Below are 17,310 nucleotides of genomic sequence, written 5' to 3' on the forward strand. Positions count from 1 at the left end.
GTAGCAATAAGGTATTTAGTGGATGTTCAGTGTTTTTCGCTACATTCGGCATTCAAATGAGGCACCCAGCGTGCTAATTGACTTAGTTTCAGTTTCTACAACGCTTACTTGTTCTTGTCATTGCTTGCTAACATACCGCCCACTAGCCTTTTACTGTCAAGGATAGGTTGTATGCTACACACCGTTTTGCTGCAGCGTTGATGTATTGAGACATGCAAACATAAATAGACTCATGTGAATTGGAATGAAAAGGTCGCGTCTTAATTCGATACGCTTAACGTGCCCTTCCCCACCTCACCAGGAAACATTAAAAGGCCACATTACTCAGTGCAGTCCCACGCTGTGGGCTATGTATTTGCTAGCTAGCTAATTCTATTAGCCCATGTATATTTTAAAGAATGGACGTACGCGGCGGATTTGTACGCCGTATTGAGCAACACTAGACCACGACGGGACTATTTATCATGAGAAACACATGGTCTCACAGGTATTATAAGCACTTAGCTAGCTGAAATGGTTTGTCACTAGCTGAAGTTAAGTCGTCTCTTGGTGGGCATTCTCGGTTCAATGTGCAACTTCTCATAGTTTCATTGGTTTGTCAAGTGCAACAATAACGTTTTTTGGTTGGGCATCAGTTCTCCCGTCAGCTACGCGAAGTGTTTAGCATGTTGTTGCTGCTTGGCGATGAAGTTCTGTTAATGCTTTTGGCCGGACTACCGGCGTGCTGATGTGAATCAGCAGAGACAAGCCTCCCCAATGACTGAACTGAAACGTAACGATCATTTTGCTGGAACGAGAGCCACTCTACACGTCGGTTTACACACAATTCTCACATTGGTGTTAGTGGTTATGAAATGTAACCCCTAAAAACGTGTTGACGGATCATATGAAGGATATAGCCCACTAAGGCTGCCCTGTGTCCATTGTGCAAGCTGATTAGGTCCCCTTTGCTCAGTCCTCTGTAAGGTGGTGTGACATGTAAATACAGCCAGCCATGCCACTATGTCAAGGTCACAGTCTGAATCCTGATTTATAAGGTCAAGACACACACCGACACACACCAGTCTGACCTGGAAGGAGGACTCTAATATTGTTTGACTGCTTGCAGCTTTTATTGTAACCTTGTCCAAGGTGAGCATGGTGTGGGCCACCATTTCATGCACACGTGTCTTACTATACAATCAGTAGCTTTCTATTTCAGCTGAGGTGTCAAAATTTGAAAGATTGAACTTGCTGATTTGAATTGAACGGGACACTACAACTTGATTTGTGAACATTCTCATGGACACAATGCATTCTAAATATGTGCATGTAGTAGGACCCATTCTTCATCTGAGAAGCACTTAGTGTTGATAGGTAAAGTGCAAAATGAATTAGATTATTTATGTCATGCACTGAAGTTAAAGGATGAGTCATGTGTACTTTATCCCAAAAAGTTGTATTTCATGCAGCTGAACTTGAACCATAGACCCACATACAATGTGCGAAGGTAGAACAAAGTTCTATAGGTGTGCCATGCATGCTGTGCCCAACTTTGATCAGAGGCTGTGTTGAAAAGATTCCCTTAGTTTATGAATAACAAAGGTGTTATTTAGCATGAGTAATATATATATTGGAGGTGTTAAGTAAATCGAGTTGTAAGTGCCTGTTGCTTGCAGCTTCACATAGGACTGCAGTTCAAGTCTAGAATATTTCCCACTGTATTTTGTGACCCTCTATAGAAGACACGTATTGACGTACATCCCTATTGTCAAATCTCCTAACGCACTGAAATATCACAGCAGCTCTGGTTAGAGCATACAAGCCTATTTCCAATGACAGAAATACTGTAGCAGTATTAGCATTGAATCAACATTTATGCCTCTGAAACAAGCAAAGACTCTGCTATTAACAGCACATTTTTGTAACTAGGGAGACGAGAACGTTCCCTACACTGCCCGGCCAAAAAAAAGTCACACTCAAATCTCGTTGGACCATCTTTAGCGTTGATAATGGAACATATTCACCATACCACATTTTTGATAAGCTTTATTTGACACATAAGGTTGCTTAGAACCTAGACCTGACCAACTGAAGCAACCCCAGATCCTACTGTACACTGCCACACAGGCTTGTACAGTAGGCACTAGGCATGATGGGAGCATCAGTTCATCCACCTCTCTTCTTACCCTGATGCACCCATCACTCTGGAACAGGATCAATCTGGTCTCATCAGACCACACAACCTTTATCCATTGCTCCAGAGTCCAATCTGTATGCTCCCTGGTAAATTGAAGCATTTTACCTGATATGCCCCACTGATTAGTTCTTAAAGCTACACATCATAGTCCATATCCCTTATGTTCTCTTCGCATTGTGCGTGTGGAAATGCTCTTACTTTCACTTGCCGGGAGTTCTACTGTCGATATTTAAAATTGATTCCACCAAATAATTGTATGTATATAAAGTGATCTCCCATCATGAAAATTAAATATTTTTTCCGACCACATTTCTTCCTCAAAGATGACGGTTCACTACTATCTATCCAGGTTTTAATAATGCTTTGGACAGTTCTTAACATGATTTTAGTAGTTTCATCTTCTCTTGAGTAGTTTTCTGTGTTTGATGCAGGTCAATAATTTCACCCTTTCTGAAACAGAGTTACATCTTTTCCAAAACCACAGCATATGTCTTCTGACATGGTTGTTTAAGAAATAAGAAGCTGTTCTCTGCATCAGTGAGGGTTAGATAACTTGTTGCAAACTGAAACATATTTATCACTACAGTTTTTGACCGATGGAGGGCTCTTGCCTATTTGCCTAGTAAAAACCCAGGTGACGACTTTTTTTTTTTAGCCGGGCAGTGTAAGCCAATCTTTTATACTATTAATTATCCATGATACCTTCTGCTGTAAGTGTTTGTGTAAAGATTTTTTCAGCTCATTAAACCATGACAAATTAGATTATGGCGAGCAACCACAATTTGGATAATTTATGGGAAACTTTGCAGTCTAATCAAATTATATCCACTATTATACCCGTCTATTCTGTGGAATTTAGTTTGAATAGTTTTTTCTGTTTTTTTTTTAAAGATATTTTTTGGCATTTTTATGCTTTATTGATAGTGCAGAGGGACAGGGGTGAAATGGGGCAGAGAGTGGAGTGACATGCAGAGTACGACCGCGGGCGGGAATCGAACCCGGGTCTGCTGCTGGTCCGGGCCCGGAGGGGGGACGTCCTACCAACTGAGCTAAGGGCGCCCCCTTGAATTGTTTTTTTGAATAATTAATGAATGCAGATCAGCAACTCTTGAGTAAGGAGAATTGAATTTGATTGAAAGAAATTACTTGAATCATTTGATTTTGTGAAAAATTGACTATTTCAATTGGGCTGTGTTTAGGGAAAAATTCATCTGAAAAAGCATGTATTTTTTTATTGCCTGATCAATTATGTTGGAATTTCGGTTGTCATAAATTTGATATAGCGTAATTGTTGCTTCTCCTTCATCGAAATCGCTAAGGCCTTTTCTTTGGATTGAAGATCTAATGGTGCTTTGCCATTGTATATTACCTACTCTACTCCTTTTTGGTAACGGGTCCTTTTCTGGAGGTCATGTTAATGTTAGCGTCTATATTGTTTAATAATCAGTCTTCATCAGGGGGATCATTTGCACATTTTGTTTTTGGATGAAGTATCGTTTGGTCCTTTAATACTCAGAGAAACTTGTCGTGGCAGGCTGTCTTAATGTTTGATTGATTTCAACATGTTCATTAACCCACATGCTTAAATGCACCTCCATCTCTATGGGGTGTGGCTGTGCTTGGCTGTTGTGTTGGATAGGGAGCTGCCCAATGATGGCTCTGACCAATAGGAGGTCTGCAGTGTTTCATGTTGTGATGGAAACATTATTTTCAGTGGGTTTTTCCCCAGTCTACTTTAAGAATGTTTACTGTCTTGTGACACATTACATTTTTAAGTAATTGATGAGAGAAAACAGTGGAGCCCTGAACCCTGACAGTGACTGTTTTCCTTATGTTGATCTGTCATGTGTTTCCTCTGTTTAATGTCCTGTTTTGTTAGGAGTCTTTATTCTAGTTTCCTGAGAGAATCAACTTATTGAGTAAACCCCTGTATTATATTCTGGCTGGCAAACTGAATGTTGTCAGTCTCTTGAACCAACTTTAGGTGAAGGAGTTGACCCTGCTCGGCCTAACAGTTTTCGTGTTTGTATTATCCTTTTTTATTAAAATACTTAAATAACTACAACTCAACTGAGTTTTTTTCTTACAAGTATGTGGATATATCACATTTCCACAACCTCGATGGAGTAAGGACCAAAAAAGTATGTACCAGGGACTTTTTACATGTTGGAAAACCAAAAAGGTGTACCATGTAGTGGAAACGCATCCTTTGTGCATCCCCTGTGATACAGCAAATTGCCAATTTTACGTTTGATTTTTCAAACGAGCTTATATCTGAGTGATGACTGAGGGCTTCAGGTGTCTGGCCAGCTTTGAATGCATTACATATTGTGCGTTTAACCTAAGTTATGCATCCTTGGAAGTTCAGGTTGTTACTGTCATCTTTTGTAAAAACATTATTTTAATAAAGATCAAAATGAGAAATCTATGGAGCTTGGCATGTATTGGATATACATTCATTTCGGATAATCCACACTTGATTAGTTTCCTCACGAGGATAGTTCTTGTACATGCAGGGCTCCAGACTGACTCTTTTTACTAGCAGCACTAATGCTCCTTACTGAATGTATTTGGGGGGGGGGGGGGGCACACACCTTAAATTGACCTGCAACGCAGTTTTTTACCTTTCTCTAAATTGTAACTATATTAGCCCTACTGATTAAATGCTTAGGTAAACTTAGTTTACCAGCATGTTTTGGACCACACCAGCAGCAGATGATACAATGCATTGTGTTTTGGATTTTTTTTAAAGCCATGTGAAATCCTTCAGACATTCCCCACGAAGAGGGGAATGTCTGAACCCATATTGACCACAACCCCCTCATCTGATCACTCTGATCTTTCCTCCTCTATCTCTGCAAACTCCTCTCTGTAAGGAAAGTAGCTGTTGGCTCTCCAAAAGTAACTAGAAGTAGCTGGATGACATAATCACCTAATTTGCAATATATGCATTTCTGAAAGAGGCAAAATTAATAGAAAAGGCTAACCAGGTAATTGACAAACTAATTATTTATATTTACAAACTCACTTTACTACAACTTTACCTTTTTTTAAGTACCATATGCCATAACCTAATCCCACAAAAAGGATTTAGGCCTACGTCTTTACAAACGTCACCTGGCTGCTCTTGTTCAGTGTGCTGTCTGTCTGCTGGCTGTTGAGTTGTTATTTCTATAAATATTAATGTTTCTTTACACTCTTGGACCCTCCCCTTTACTCGCACTAGCGGACTCTCTACCTCATTGTAATGTTTAGACATTTACATTGGTAGCCGTCAGGGTATTTGGTGTGTAATTGTAATTAATGACATGTTTAGCATTGTTATCCACTGGTGACAAAAACTGAATCATCCATGTATCACCCTGAATTGTATGTGGGTCTAGTCTTTCCCATCTCTTTGGGAACAGGTCTTCGTGGCTATGTGTTTTTTAACAAGAGGACCACAGACTTGGTAGATGTGTTCACACCCTTTATCCTAAATGTTTGGCATAAACCATTTATAGTAGGACAACAGGGAGTTTTCCAAGTGGTGTGCCTCTGATCTCTGTCACTGTGCTATATTCACATAAACACACCATTACCTGTTGTCATATGCTCTAATGCAACATGTTTCCCATAAATATGCTATTTCTGTTATTTAGACTCGATCAGCAGTGATTCATTGACACTTTTTTGATCTGAAATTTTATCTAAAATATTTGTTCACTAGAGACTAAAGTTTTCTACTTTTCAAATGGCAATATTTAAAATAATTCATTTGATTTGCAAGAAATTCAAGTTTTTATTTTTATTTTCTACCGTTTCAGAGAACTTGATTTTTACTTCAAAGCTGAAATGTGGCATTTTCATTTCAAACAATGCTTTGATTTCATTTGGAAATATTCAATAAAAACCATAAATAGTTCATCTGTGCATTTTCTTGATTTGTTTTAAATCACAAATATATATGTACTATTTCATTTGATAAAATATCACAGCTTTAATAGTTGAGCATATTTACTGTACAAACGTTGTCAGTGAACTATGAGGGGAAAAGACTAAATAATCATTATTCATAATGGAGGTATTGATTTGAGGTGGTATCGCCCAGGCCTACTGTGTATATATACCAGGACTCTGCTGCTAGCCGGCACAGGGACAGCAGTTGATTACGTAGAGCAGGTGGGATTGCCAGCCCAGCAGCAATAGAGGTCAAAAGTCCAGGATCTCTGGTGCTTCCTCTCTATTACACACAGCCACGCATGAACCCAAGAGCAGCTGCCAATGAGAGTGGGGCCTGGAAGCATGGCAGGAGGTGGTAGTCACATCCAGACCATGTGATGCATTCCTCCTGGTGGAGGCAGGCTTGGCCAGGTCTGTTAAGGAAAGGCATGCGCATGGCCTTTTTTTAACATTTGATAGGGCCCTATTAACCCCCTGTTAGCTGGCACACCATGCAGAGGGCATGGTGTGCCAGTTTCACTTATTCAGTTGCGGCTAATTTCCTAAATATCAGCAGATAATTTTTTTAGCCCTTATCTTTGACAAAGTTTGTGTTTTGCTGTTTTTCTTTCTTTTAGGTTTATTTCCAACTGGAATTGCCATGAAATTTTAGGCAGGAGAATTTAAGATTGTTTAGGGAGAGACAAGTTACTTTGTATAGTTTTTAGTTGTGGTGTCCCAAGTCAACAGCAGTATGTGTGATTGGGTCTCAACCAACCATACAAGCAAAAGGACTGTCAAAATCCTGTACAAAAAACCCTGCCCCAGATCCTTGTACTCATCTCACAGAGAGATATACAAAAGTTCACTCAAAACATTAAAGCAGGGGTGTCCAAACTTTTTTTCACTGAGGGCAGCATACAGAAAAATCTACGAAGGTCCAGGGGCCTCATTTATAACGGTGTGCGTAGAAACCATCCTAAAACATTGCGTCCGCACAAAGCCAAAAATGTGCTGCGCAAAAAAAAATCAGATTTATAAAACTGTGCGGCGCACACTTGCACGCAATCTTCCCTTTTATAATTACCGCGCAGACGATCTCCACCCCGTGTCCTCCCACTTCACCTCCCAGTTTCATCCCACAATCTACCATACATGGCGAATGCTGAATAGCTCCTGAATATGATGCCGCTCTTAATAAGCAAGGCATTTTGACTGACATGAGGAGAAAAGGGAGGCAACCGGCCGCTAAGAAAGCGACTGGGAAGGAAGAAAGCCTGTGACGTGCATGTGCTGCAGTAACTGTCACACAAACACACGCGAGCGCTTATCACATATCATGATTGGCACAGTCGTTATAGTCTTTGTAAAGCAGTTTAGCCCACCTTTGTGCTGTATGCAATATCACGTATTAGCGTACCTGTATTACTATATGTAGGCCTATATAAAATGGTTTGACAAGTGAAATAATGCCTATAGTCTATTCGAGAGCATTGTTTATCTCCCGTGAGATCCACACATTTCCAACAACGTCAGATTATAGTTATATCTTCCAGGGTGAATTGTTATGGGAAAAAGATGCATGTAATGATTTGCTAAATTCATAACATGATTTTATCTAATGAAATATACAGTTTTAATTAATATCTGTTGGGCTTAACTTTGTACAAAACTACTTTTTACACACCTCTTAAAATTTGCTCTCCCGCTGGCCACTTACGGAAACACCTCCCGACATATAGGATATTATTATAAAGTAGCGCTATAAGATTCAACGTATAAGATATAACCAAAACATGCAGACCTAGGCTTCTTGATAAGTAATTCAACCTACATCACAACTGCATGCCATAGACTACAGTAGCCATATATTCGCAACTATAGGTAAGCTTATACATTTTATTGACTAAATATATTGGGTGCCAAGCATCATTTGTCTGGGTTTTTCTGATGACTGAGCTTTATTTCTTGGTGTTGCCATTGAGTGTCGCTGATTCCCCGAGTCAGGAAAACCTTGCAGTAGCTCTACGCATGGTCGAAAGTTGGCATGGGAATACGCACACTTCTCCGCAAAGAATCTCCGCAAAGAATGTTTTATAAATACCACCGTTTGTCACCGCACATTTTCCCGCACATTTCTGTCCGTCTACGCACGGTTTTTGTGCACCGCAAGCTTTATAAATGAGGCCCCAGGTCACTTTGCAAAAATAACGCATTTAACAGGACATGTAGCTGCTCTGATGTTTAGTTTCATAGTGTCTTCGTAAATTGTAATCCTTCTTTACGGCAACACTTTACTTGCACATTAAACAGATCCATCCCCCCTCTTGTTAAATGCCATTGATACACCCAGTGTTTTCTGCTTTTGCGTCCAATGTCCAGCTGGGTGAAAATAGTAGCCAGCCGAGATCCCGCCCCACCCCGGGAGATTTTAAGTTTTTAAAGTGAAATGTATGAATCTAGTGCACTTTGAGAGGGAAATTAAGAGGCTAAAGCCGAAGAATTTTGTATGAAAAAAAAAAAATGGAGACAATGTCAGATGAATTAGAAGCTATTGGAGAAGGACACATGGATTTTCCATAATAATATTAATTTAAAATAAAATATTATGCAGGGTCCTCTGGGATGGGCTTGGTGCTCTTTTTCTTTTATGGGACATATTTCTCTGTAATATGAGTGCATTTAAATTATTTAAAAATTAAAAGGGCCATATTACATTATATTTTTTAAATGTGCCACGGGCCAATCAATCAGTTTTGACACCCCTGCACTAGTGGGTTAACTAAGAAATGAAAAAAAATAAAAAAATAAAAAATCTTCAAAGGGCCATATTACATTATATTTTAAAAATAGGCCGCGGGCTAATAAAAAGCGGGCCCGCGGGCTGTAGTTTGGACACCCCTGCACTAAAGGAATATAAAGGAGCTCAGTCCTTCTTGGGGTCACGTTGGATACAGCCTATTTCCCAGTATATGTTTTGGTTAAAGACTGGTCTGGAAAATAAAACTGCAATCAACAGCCAGATCCTGAGCAGTTTACAGAGGTTCACTATTAATTGTGTGTTCAAAGTAAAAAATTACCTTCAGTTAAAGCTATACTGTACGATCTGAGAGAGCTAGCATGATTTGAAATTAGCTTGTCCTCGGAGTTCCGTGTTAACTCCTCCCTCTCCCCTCGGGACTCCCTCCCCCACCCCTCGACACACAGCCGTGCACGAGCGCTGCTGGCTGCACTTCCCAATTGCACTGTTTACCAGTGATTGTTAACATTTAACTCACACACACAAACACTCACACATAGGCTACATGCAGAAAAGGCCCCAAAGTTTATAGGTTACAGTGTTGTTATTTCTTATAGAGTGTTGAGATGAGTTTTGTTCAGTGTGGATGACAGTATAGCTGTCAGTTAGTGGCCGTGACGTCAGTCGGCCGGAGGGTCTGTCTAGTAAGTTTCCTTTTCTCTTCTCTCTCGGTCAGGTGTGTGAGCGCGCATGTTGCCGCAGTAGTCGACACAGTTGAAACGTGTTTATGTGAATCACCCGTGTGTGAGTAAGTACATGCAGTCCCGATCGCTGTTATAAGTTACAGTTTATGGATGTTATTGACGGCCGCGATTCGCAGGTCGCAACAGCTGTTCTAACGTCTCCTCACGAGCGGAATGTAAGCCTGTGTCTCTTTTCCTGCGATCTATGCTGCTGTGCCTGTGAAAGAAGGAAAATAAAGAGCGGAAAAACCATACTCCTCTTCTCATGCTTATAGTCTGACGTTTTTGGCCTTAAGTGGTGTTCTGGCCGACACCTCTGAAGTGAAACCAGTGATAAGCAGATCAGCGCGGTACCGGTAGGCGACATCCACCAGTTCCCTCCGCTACACTAGGCTACATGATGAAAGATACAGAGCAGTAGCCTACTTAAAAATATAGCCTACTTTTTAATCTTTGGGTTTTGGGGAAAGTAGCAAGTCTTGTCAAGTCAAAAGGCTCAAGTTACGAGTCATTGATGTTAAAGTCCAAGTGAAGTTGCAAGTCTCTTTACATTTTGTCAAGTCGAGTCTCAAGTCATCAAATTCATGACTCGAGTCTGACTCGAGTCCAAGTCATGTGACTCGAGTCCACACCTCTGGTAACTTCTGTGTAGGTTCCATTGTGTAAGCTTGTTATGCTACTTCCACTAGGTCTAGTCCACTGCCAGGTAGCCTACTACGATATGGCACGAACGCTTTCTCTGCCCTCCGTGAACGCGCTCAGGCTCGCACACAGAGGGGAGAGAACGCGCAGGATTGTGATTGGTTCTTTAGATACGGGTCCATCGTCTCCGATTGGTCAGCATTTTAACAGGTTTATAGAAGGTACAGAATTTGGGGGTTTTTCGTTTCTTTTTCATTGCCCATAAGTCATTTATTGCTGTTGGGGTGTAAAAAGCACTTTTCACAACATATTAAAAAGTGCATATTGCAGATAATCTCCTATGATGCCTTTAATACGAAATTGTGTCTTTTTTTTAACAATATATTTAGTGTAGTTTTTTTCACAACACACACAATCAAACAAACACCTGAACCCTCACAACATATAAAAAGTCAACAAGACAAACAAAAAATAACAATAATTAAAAAAAAGTATCCTATCTGATCTGTGTGTGTCTTTGTTACTTCCAGGTGTAGCTGTTAGTGTCTTGAGGAAATGCCGCTGAGGTTTCGCTCTGTTGTGCCCTACACACTGCCTGGACTCCTCGCCCTGATCGGCTGGTGGTGGTACATTTCGCGGAAGAAAGAGCGTCTGATCATCAATGATAAACCAGTGGGGGCTCCACCTGTTACTGGTCTGAGGACATCTCCAGCAGAGGGTAGCAATGGTTTGGTTGAGATAGGCACCGTATCCCCCACAAATGACACAGCAAGCCATTTGGAGGCTAGCAGTCAGAGAACGGAACATAGAAGTTTGTCCAACAACACCCATGTCCAGGACACTGAAGCGACACCTTCACTGGTAAAGAGTTCTGACGAAGCTTCACCTCACCTTGGAAGAATTAGACCAGTGGAAGTCCATGAACCCTCGGCCTGGACTCTACCATCACTTGGCAAAGAAGAAGAACGCCTGCAGGTGTCTTTGACGGAGCATAAAGACCCAGAGAGAAGCTCATCACCTGGCTTGGTCAAAGATCTGGAGCAACACATAGTCAAAGAGCCAGCTTCTGCTGAACAAGCCCCAGTGGAAGAGGTAATCTTGCCCTGCCAGTCTACCACAGTGACCCACTCCTCCCCTGTGGAGACAGCCCACCTTTCTGATGCAGAGAGGCCTGAGCCTGAGGGAGAAGTGGCCGAGCACCACAGCCCTGTTCCTCCACAAGAGGTAACGATGGTTTGTGCGGTCACCCCAGCCAAAGTGCACACCGAGGCCGACTCTCTAGAGACACCTCCTTCGGTGCAGGATTTCAACCAACACGTTCTATCCAGCACACCTAACTTCCCTGCCCCGGCTTCCGCAGACCTGACCATGCTGGTCCAAGACTCTAGCACCACATCAGTGAGCCCACAGGACAACCCCCTACACCTTAGAGAGGAGCAGGATCTGGAGCGTCTGGCAGCCGGGCTCATTACTGAGGTCATCTCAGCAGCCACCCAGGAGGTCTACGGCGTTACTAGCTGCCAAGTCACAGACATCAGCCAGCCCGACTGCACTAGCAGCACACCACTGGGTAGTGGCAGACTATGCTCCCAAAAGGAGTTGAATCCAGCACCGCAGCAGCACCATCTACTGACCAGAGCCTCAAAGATTGGCTCTGAGTGTAGAGAGGGAACGGAGAAAAAAGAGCAAGGGCTGCCTAACGGATGCTCCTCGCCTCCAGAACAGGAGCCCGATGAGGTGGCTTACAGGGAGGTTCATCAGACAAACCGTTCACACCATTGGCAATCGCCCTCACACCAAACAGCACAGAGTACCCCTTTGCTAAACATAAAACTGAAAGGAATCGAAGCAGCCACGCTAGCAGAGGACTCGGCATGCAGCACGTGCCACTCCGAGGACGGCATCAGCAGCGAGGACCTTCTCAACAGCACGTTTGACAACCAAATGGATGTGATCCAGATTAAGGGTTTGTCAGCGAGAGAAGCCACACAGCCTCAGTCCCTGGCTGAGGCCGCCACAGAGGCAATGGCTCTGTCTGAAACCGAAGAGAACTCAGTGGACGCTGTGGCTGAGATAAAGGGACTTAATGGAATGGGCCTGAGGAATGGAGCTCATGGGACATGTGAGTTGGAGACAGACCAGTCTGGAGGTGAGTTACTGACCAATAAACAGATTGATGGAAGTTATGGTGTAGGAAATTTATAGCACTAGTCTTATTGATATTAGTTTATCATTCTGATATATTGGGCCAGTAGGATTTTTCTTTCAAACATAATCAACAACCCTGAGATGGAAAATGTAGATAATTTCTAAACATCAGTTGAGAAGTACACAAGTCGGCTTGCATTTTGTTAGTCCAGTCAATTCCCTTTTTCAAACTGTCATTTACTAACTAGAAGGCAGAATAACAGCCATGTTTACAAACCAAGTCTGAAATGTACTCATCTGAAGGAAATGTAAAAGGAGGACACCTGCTGCTGTTGGCTATTACATGATAGCCACTTTGGTGCTCAATATAAGTGTTTCCCCCTATTCCCTGAGATTCTTTAAAAAAAAAATCTTTAAAAAATTGTAATTCTAATCTTTTCTTATTTTAGCTCCAAACAGCAGAAGTCATATATGTACCATCTCTTTTCACATAGAACAGGTGCTCTTTTATTAAATCAACAAAAAGCTTGTGTCATTTATCTAATGTATGTGCATGCTGTGTCTACTACTGTGTTGCTTTGCTCTCTCCTTCTGTTCTGTGAAGGGAGAGGGCGGGGCTTTACCCCCCCCCCCCCCCCCACACACACACACACACACACACACAGTCAGAGAGACAGAGAAGAGAACTACACACGTTACTTTAAAGTGCAAGAAAGTCCAAAATCGAACAAGTAAATTACGTCAACCCCAATAGTCTGAAAAGCAGTGAAAATAATCCGCGTTTTTTGAACGCACCCAACTATATCTAGCACCTGTGACGAGGATGCTAAGGTTAGCTCTGCTGCTACACATCTTACAGCCTGCATGTGGATCTCATTAAATTGACCAGAGGCGTCTGACTTCACCAGGAGGCAGTGGAAGTAGGCTAATGGAAAAGTGCTCATAACAGCCAAATTGGTGAGTGAGGTGACTAATGGACATGCATTTGTAAAAAGAAAAAAACAATTGTAAAATTTAAGTTAAAAAAATAAATAAATAAAAATTACATTTGTATTAAAAATAAAGATATTCATTTATTTGGACAAAAAGTGGTCTGGACTACCATGACTGAGTATGCCTGTAACTGGGCGAAGGAATGGTCAATAAATGAAACAGAACTGTGTGTACAGTAAAGACAAACAAATCAGTCATGTTTAGTATGAACAATTTGTTGGATCAACAATAGCTGCACATCAAGAGGAATAATAACCAAGGCAAATAAATGGCGGCGGTGATAAGAATGGCATAATGCAGCCGAGTAGATCAGAAAATATCAAGACTTCTTTCCGAAATTATGAAAACTATTTGAATTTGAAAGTGATCTAAGCATGGAACTAGTCACATTAAAACGGAGTTAGGATTAGTTTTAAAGCCTTTGAAAAGCTAGAGCAACACAGAACATTATTACCCAAGGCCAGGAAACATCTTTATCTAATACGGACAGGTAGCGTGGGGAGATTTTCACTGACTCCACCTTTTATGTCCAGCTTTAACTGCTTTATCTTCATAAAGGCTCTGCAAAAAGGATGACCCAATCCTTGTGATAATTGTGTGTGTGTGTTTGTGTGTGTGTGTGTACTTTTGCAATTTTCTATTTTAAATCTGGTGTGTGCATACTGGTTTGCAGGGAACATTCTAATATAAATAGGGCTGTGTTAATTCAATACTTTTTTGGTACCAACCGAAATGCTTCTATACCATCGTCGAGTATAGAAAAATTTAAGGTACCGAAATGTTAAAGTACTGGTGATTGGCTGTGTGGAGCTTCAGTGGCGCAGGAGATAGGGAATTTGTGGTAATCTGAAGGCAGTTGCTACTATTGTAACTAGGTTAAAGTTAGATTTATTTGAAATATTTTGTATGTTTTTTTTTTTTTATGATAATGTCATCTTGTTAAAATTGATTTCATAAAATTGATATATATTTGTGTCCAGTGTTTCCCACATGCTGAGAATGTACTTGTTGTGGTGAAGAGTGTGATGGCGCAGTGTGATTGTGTAATAAATAGGGTTGGTGGAAAAAAAAAGATTCCTATCTTCTGCAATTTCAAATCGATTCATAATTTGCCAAAATCGATTTGAAATATGTATGTATTTTGCTGCCGCTGGTAATGTTGACTTGCCTTTAAATCCCATGCATTACAAGCTTCACATTAAAATAGACTTTACTGAAGATAAATAAGACACTTTCATGCCATCTTTTTCCACAACGCCTTTTAGCACACAGCCGTCTGGAGTAGATCCTGAAAACCTCCTTTTAACTGAATCGAGGAATTCGTTTTTAATCTGGGATCGTTTTGAATCGGAAAAATCGATTTTGAAGTGAATCGTGACCCTAAGAATCGGAATCTAATCGAATCGTGGGATTCCAAAAGGTTCACAGCCCTAATAATAAATAAGTCAAACAAAGGTTTATGAACTATTAATTGATAAACAATGAGCCAAATTGGTTAAATAATTTATAAAGGAATACATAACAAACCAGACAATATGGTTGGGCGGTATCCAATTTGATACCCTTCTAAATGTTCCTAAAATTATAACCCAGCACATGGTATTACCATTGTGTAATTGTGTCAGACTTTTTTTCTTCTATTTAGTAGCCTACTTTGGCAGGTTTCTTGCTTAACACATTTTTCGAGATCACATTGAACTAATCAAGATGAAATTACCTCTGCCAAATTCTCATTGTAACCAACAGCACTTGAACACATCACCATGTATGTAACGTGCAGTTTTTTTTTCTCATCATAGCGCTGGCCTTTTTTGACAGGTTTTTTTATTTGACAATTTAAGGGTACATCACTTACGTCTGTTGTGCGTCATCTTATTGGCCCGAACTTCAGTTTGGGAGCGCGCTGGTCTAGCAAGAGATCTTGTTTGGGCTCTTAGCTGCAGGGCTAACTAGCTTGAGCTGCCAGATCAACTTGCAGAGGAATGAAGTAGTGAGATATTGCGGTGGCGTTATTGGCTTTACTTTAATCTGAGCGCATGAGGCACTTTTACACAAACTAACAACAAAACTACCTGTTGCATTGCCTCAAACATGGCTGCACCACGATAACGCTATCACTGACTACATTAGATTTTTATTAATTTAAAAAAATAAATAATTGTAAATGGGTTTTATCTACCTGGGCGGGTCTGAATCTACCTGGATTGGCCGCCCCCGCAGAGCCTATGTGTGGGGAAAAACTTGCTATCTGTATCAATATCCCCAAAATATGAACGATATCCAGACCTACATATAAATTGACAACAGGTCCGTCTAGAAGAAGAGTGGAGGGGCACAAAATCCAAGTTGCTTGAAGACCACTGTCAAGTTTCAACAGTCAAAAAAGAAATGACTCGTTTGGGGTTGGACCTTCAAATCTATCATACAACCAAAAAGATTTCTGCAAAAAGGTTTACTAGGTTTTTTTTGTATTGTACTGTTGTCAATAGATTGCTGGTGATGGTGATTGTGTGTGTGTTTGTGTGTAGGATCCGATGTGAACAGTATGGACTCAGTGGACAGCGGCTGCACTATGGGTCTTGGGGAAAGCCAAATCAGTCCTGCTGCTTCATCCAGCTCTGAACTCGTCGTCTGGGAGATTGAGGTGCCAAAGGTAAGACCAGGCAACCTGGAACCAAGTCAATCCTAACCTGTCAAATTTAAGGTCATTAATAATTAAGAAATAGATAGGGGAGAGTGGGGTGAGTTGTGCCGGTGAGGAAATTGTGCCACCCCTTGTTTCTAGAAAACCAGGGAAGAAATTGGAAATTGACCACATATTTAAGAGCCATCCATTTGACTCATCCTGTAAAGAAGGGAGAAACATTCAATAAAATATAAGCACATTTAATCTCTCTGCCTTTCAAAGTAGCATTTCCATGATTAAGGTTTTTTGATTATTGTGTCTGAACAATTATAGACAAGTTTGAAAACATTTGACACATGTTTTATTGCTTTAGTATGCTACACTTTGTGTCTATATAGTTAGCACGATGTCAGCCCTAAACTGCTGCATCATGCTTATTATCCAACATTCTGGGATTGGGGTGATATGTGCCAGAGGGCCTGGGGTGAGTTATAAGTTAGTAAGTAAAATGTATTTATAAAAGCACATTTATAACAGTTTGCACTGTCCAAAGTGCTGAACATAGTGCATTCAGTAGGTAAAAAATTAAGGTACAAGCAGCTAATGCAAAGTACATTTCTGAGAGTTGTGCCATTGGCATGGCTGTATACGCTCGTCACCAAAAGAAAGTGATTGTCTACAGTAGCTCAGAAGAGACTGACATCTCCATTCCACTTAACAACACCACTGATGAGAGTTCAGATGGCCAGAAAGATGATGATGGTGACTTTGTCATTGTGAGCTTTACAGGTAATTAGTATGATTATCATATCGCAGAGTGGCCCTCCATGAAAATGAGTGTGACACCCCTGCTTTAAAGGGACAGTTCAGTATTATTGAAGTGGGGTTCTAATAGGTACTTTAGGCATAGTTAGTGTGTTACCATACAGAGATGGAGATCAGTGCAGTCAATTAACCAGACAAGTAGTTTTCCAGAGTAAGTCAGTGTTGTAATGCCCTTACCCACTGTGCCACGGGCGCCCCCCAGTATTACTCAGTATTTCACCCTGTTTTAAAATGTTTAACACTCTTTGTATGAATGAACTGGCCTTTTGTCTTTGTGTTGACAGCATCTTGTGGGGCGGTTAATAGGGAAACAAGGGAGATATGTTAGTTTCTTGAAGCAGAACTCTGGCACAAAGATCTACATCTCCACCCTGCCTTATACACAGGAGTTCCAGATCTGTCACATAGAGGGTAAGTCAGGGGGAACCAGGGTCCCTACACCCACCAATGTTTCTTTCAGCCTCTGTCTGGATGAGATTTAACTAAACTTTTT

At 41.0% G+C, this 17,310-nt stretch overlaps 1 protein-coding gene across 1 annotated transcript in view; it reads left to right on the plus strand.

Moving 5' to 3' along the window:
• Window positions 1-17,310, plus strand: part of akap1b (A kinase (PRKA) anchor protein 1b) — a 31,273-nt gene that overhangs the window by 1,102 nt on the left and 12,861 nt on the right. The window contains exons 2-4 of the mRNA XM_080025086.1: window positions 10,756-12,374; window positions 15,895-16,019; window positions 17,102-17,228. Of these exons, the coding sequence (XP_079881212.1) occupies window positions 10,781-12,374; window positions 15,895-16,019; window positions 17,102-17,228 (1,846 nt within the window). The 5' untranslated portion in view covers window positions 10,756-10,780. The remainder of the gene's footprint in view (window positions 1-10,755; window positions 12,375-15,894; window positions 16,020-17,101; window positions 17,229-17,310) is intronic.

The sequence above is a fragment of the Ammodytes marinus genome (assembly GCF_949987685.1).
Source record: "Ammodytes marinus genome assembly, chromosome: 3".
Taxonomy (NCBI): domain Eukaryota; kingdom Metazoa; phylum Chordata; class Actinopteri; order Uranoscopiformes; family Ammodytidae; genus Ammodytes; species Ammodytes marinus.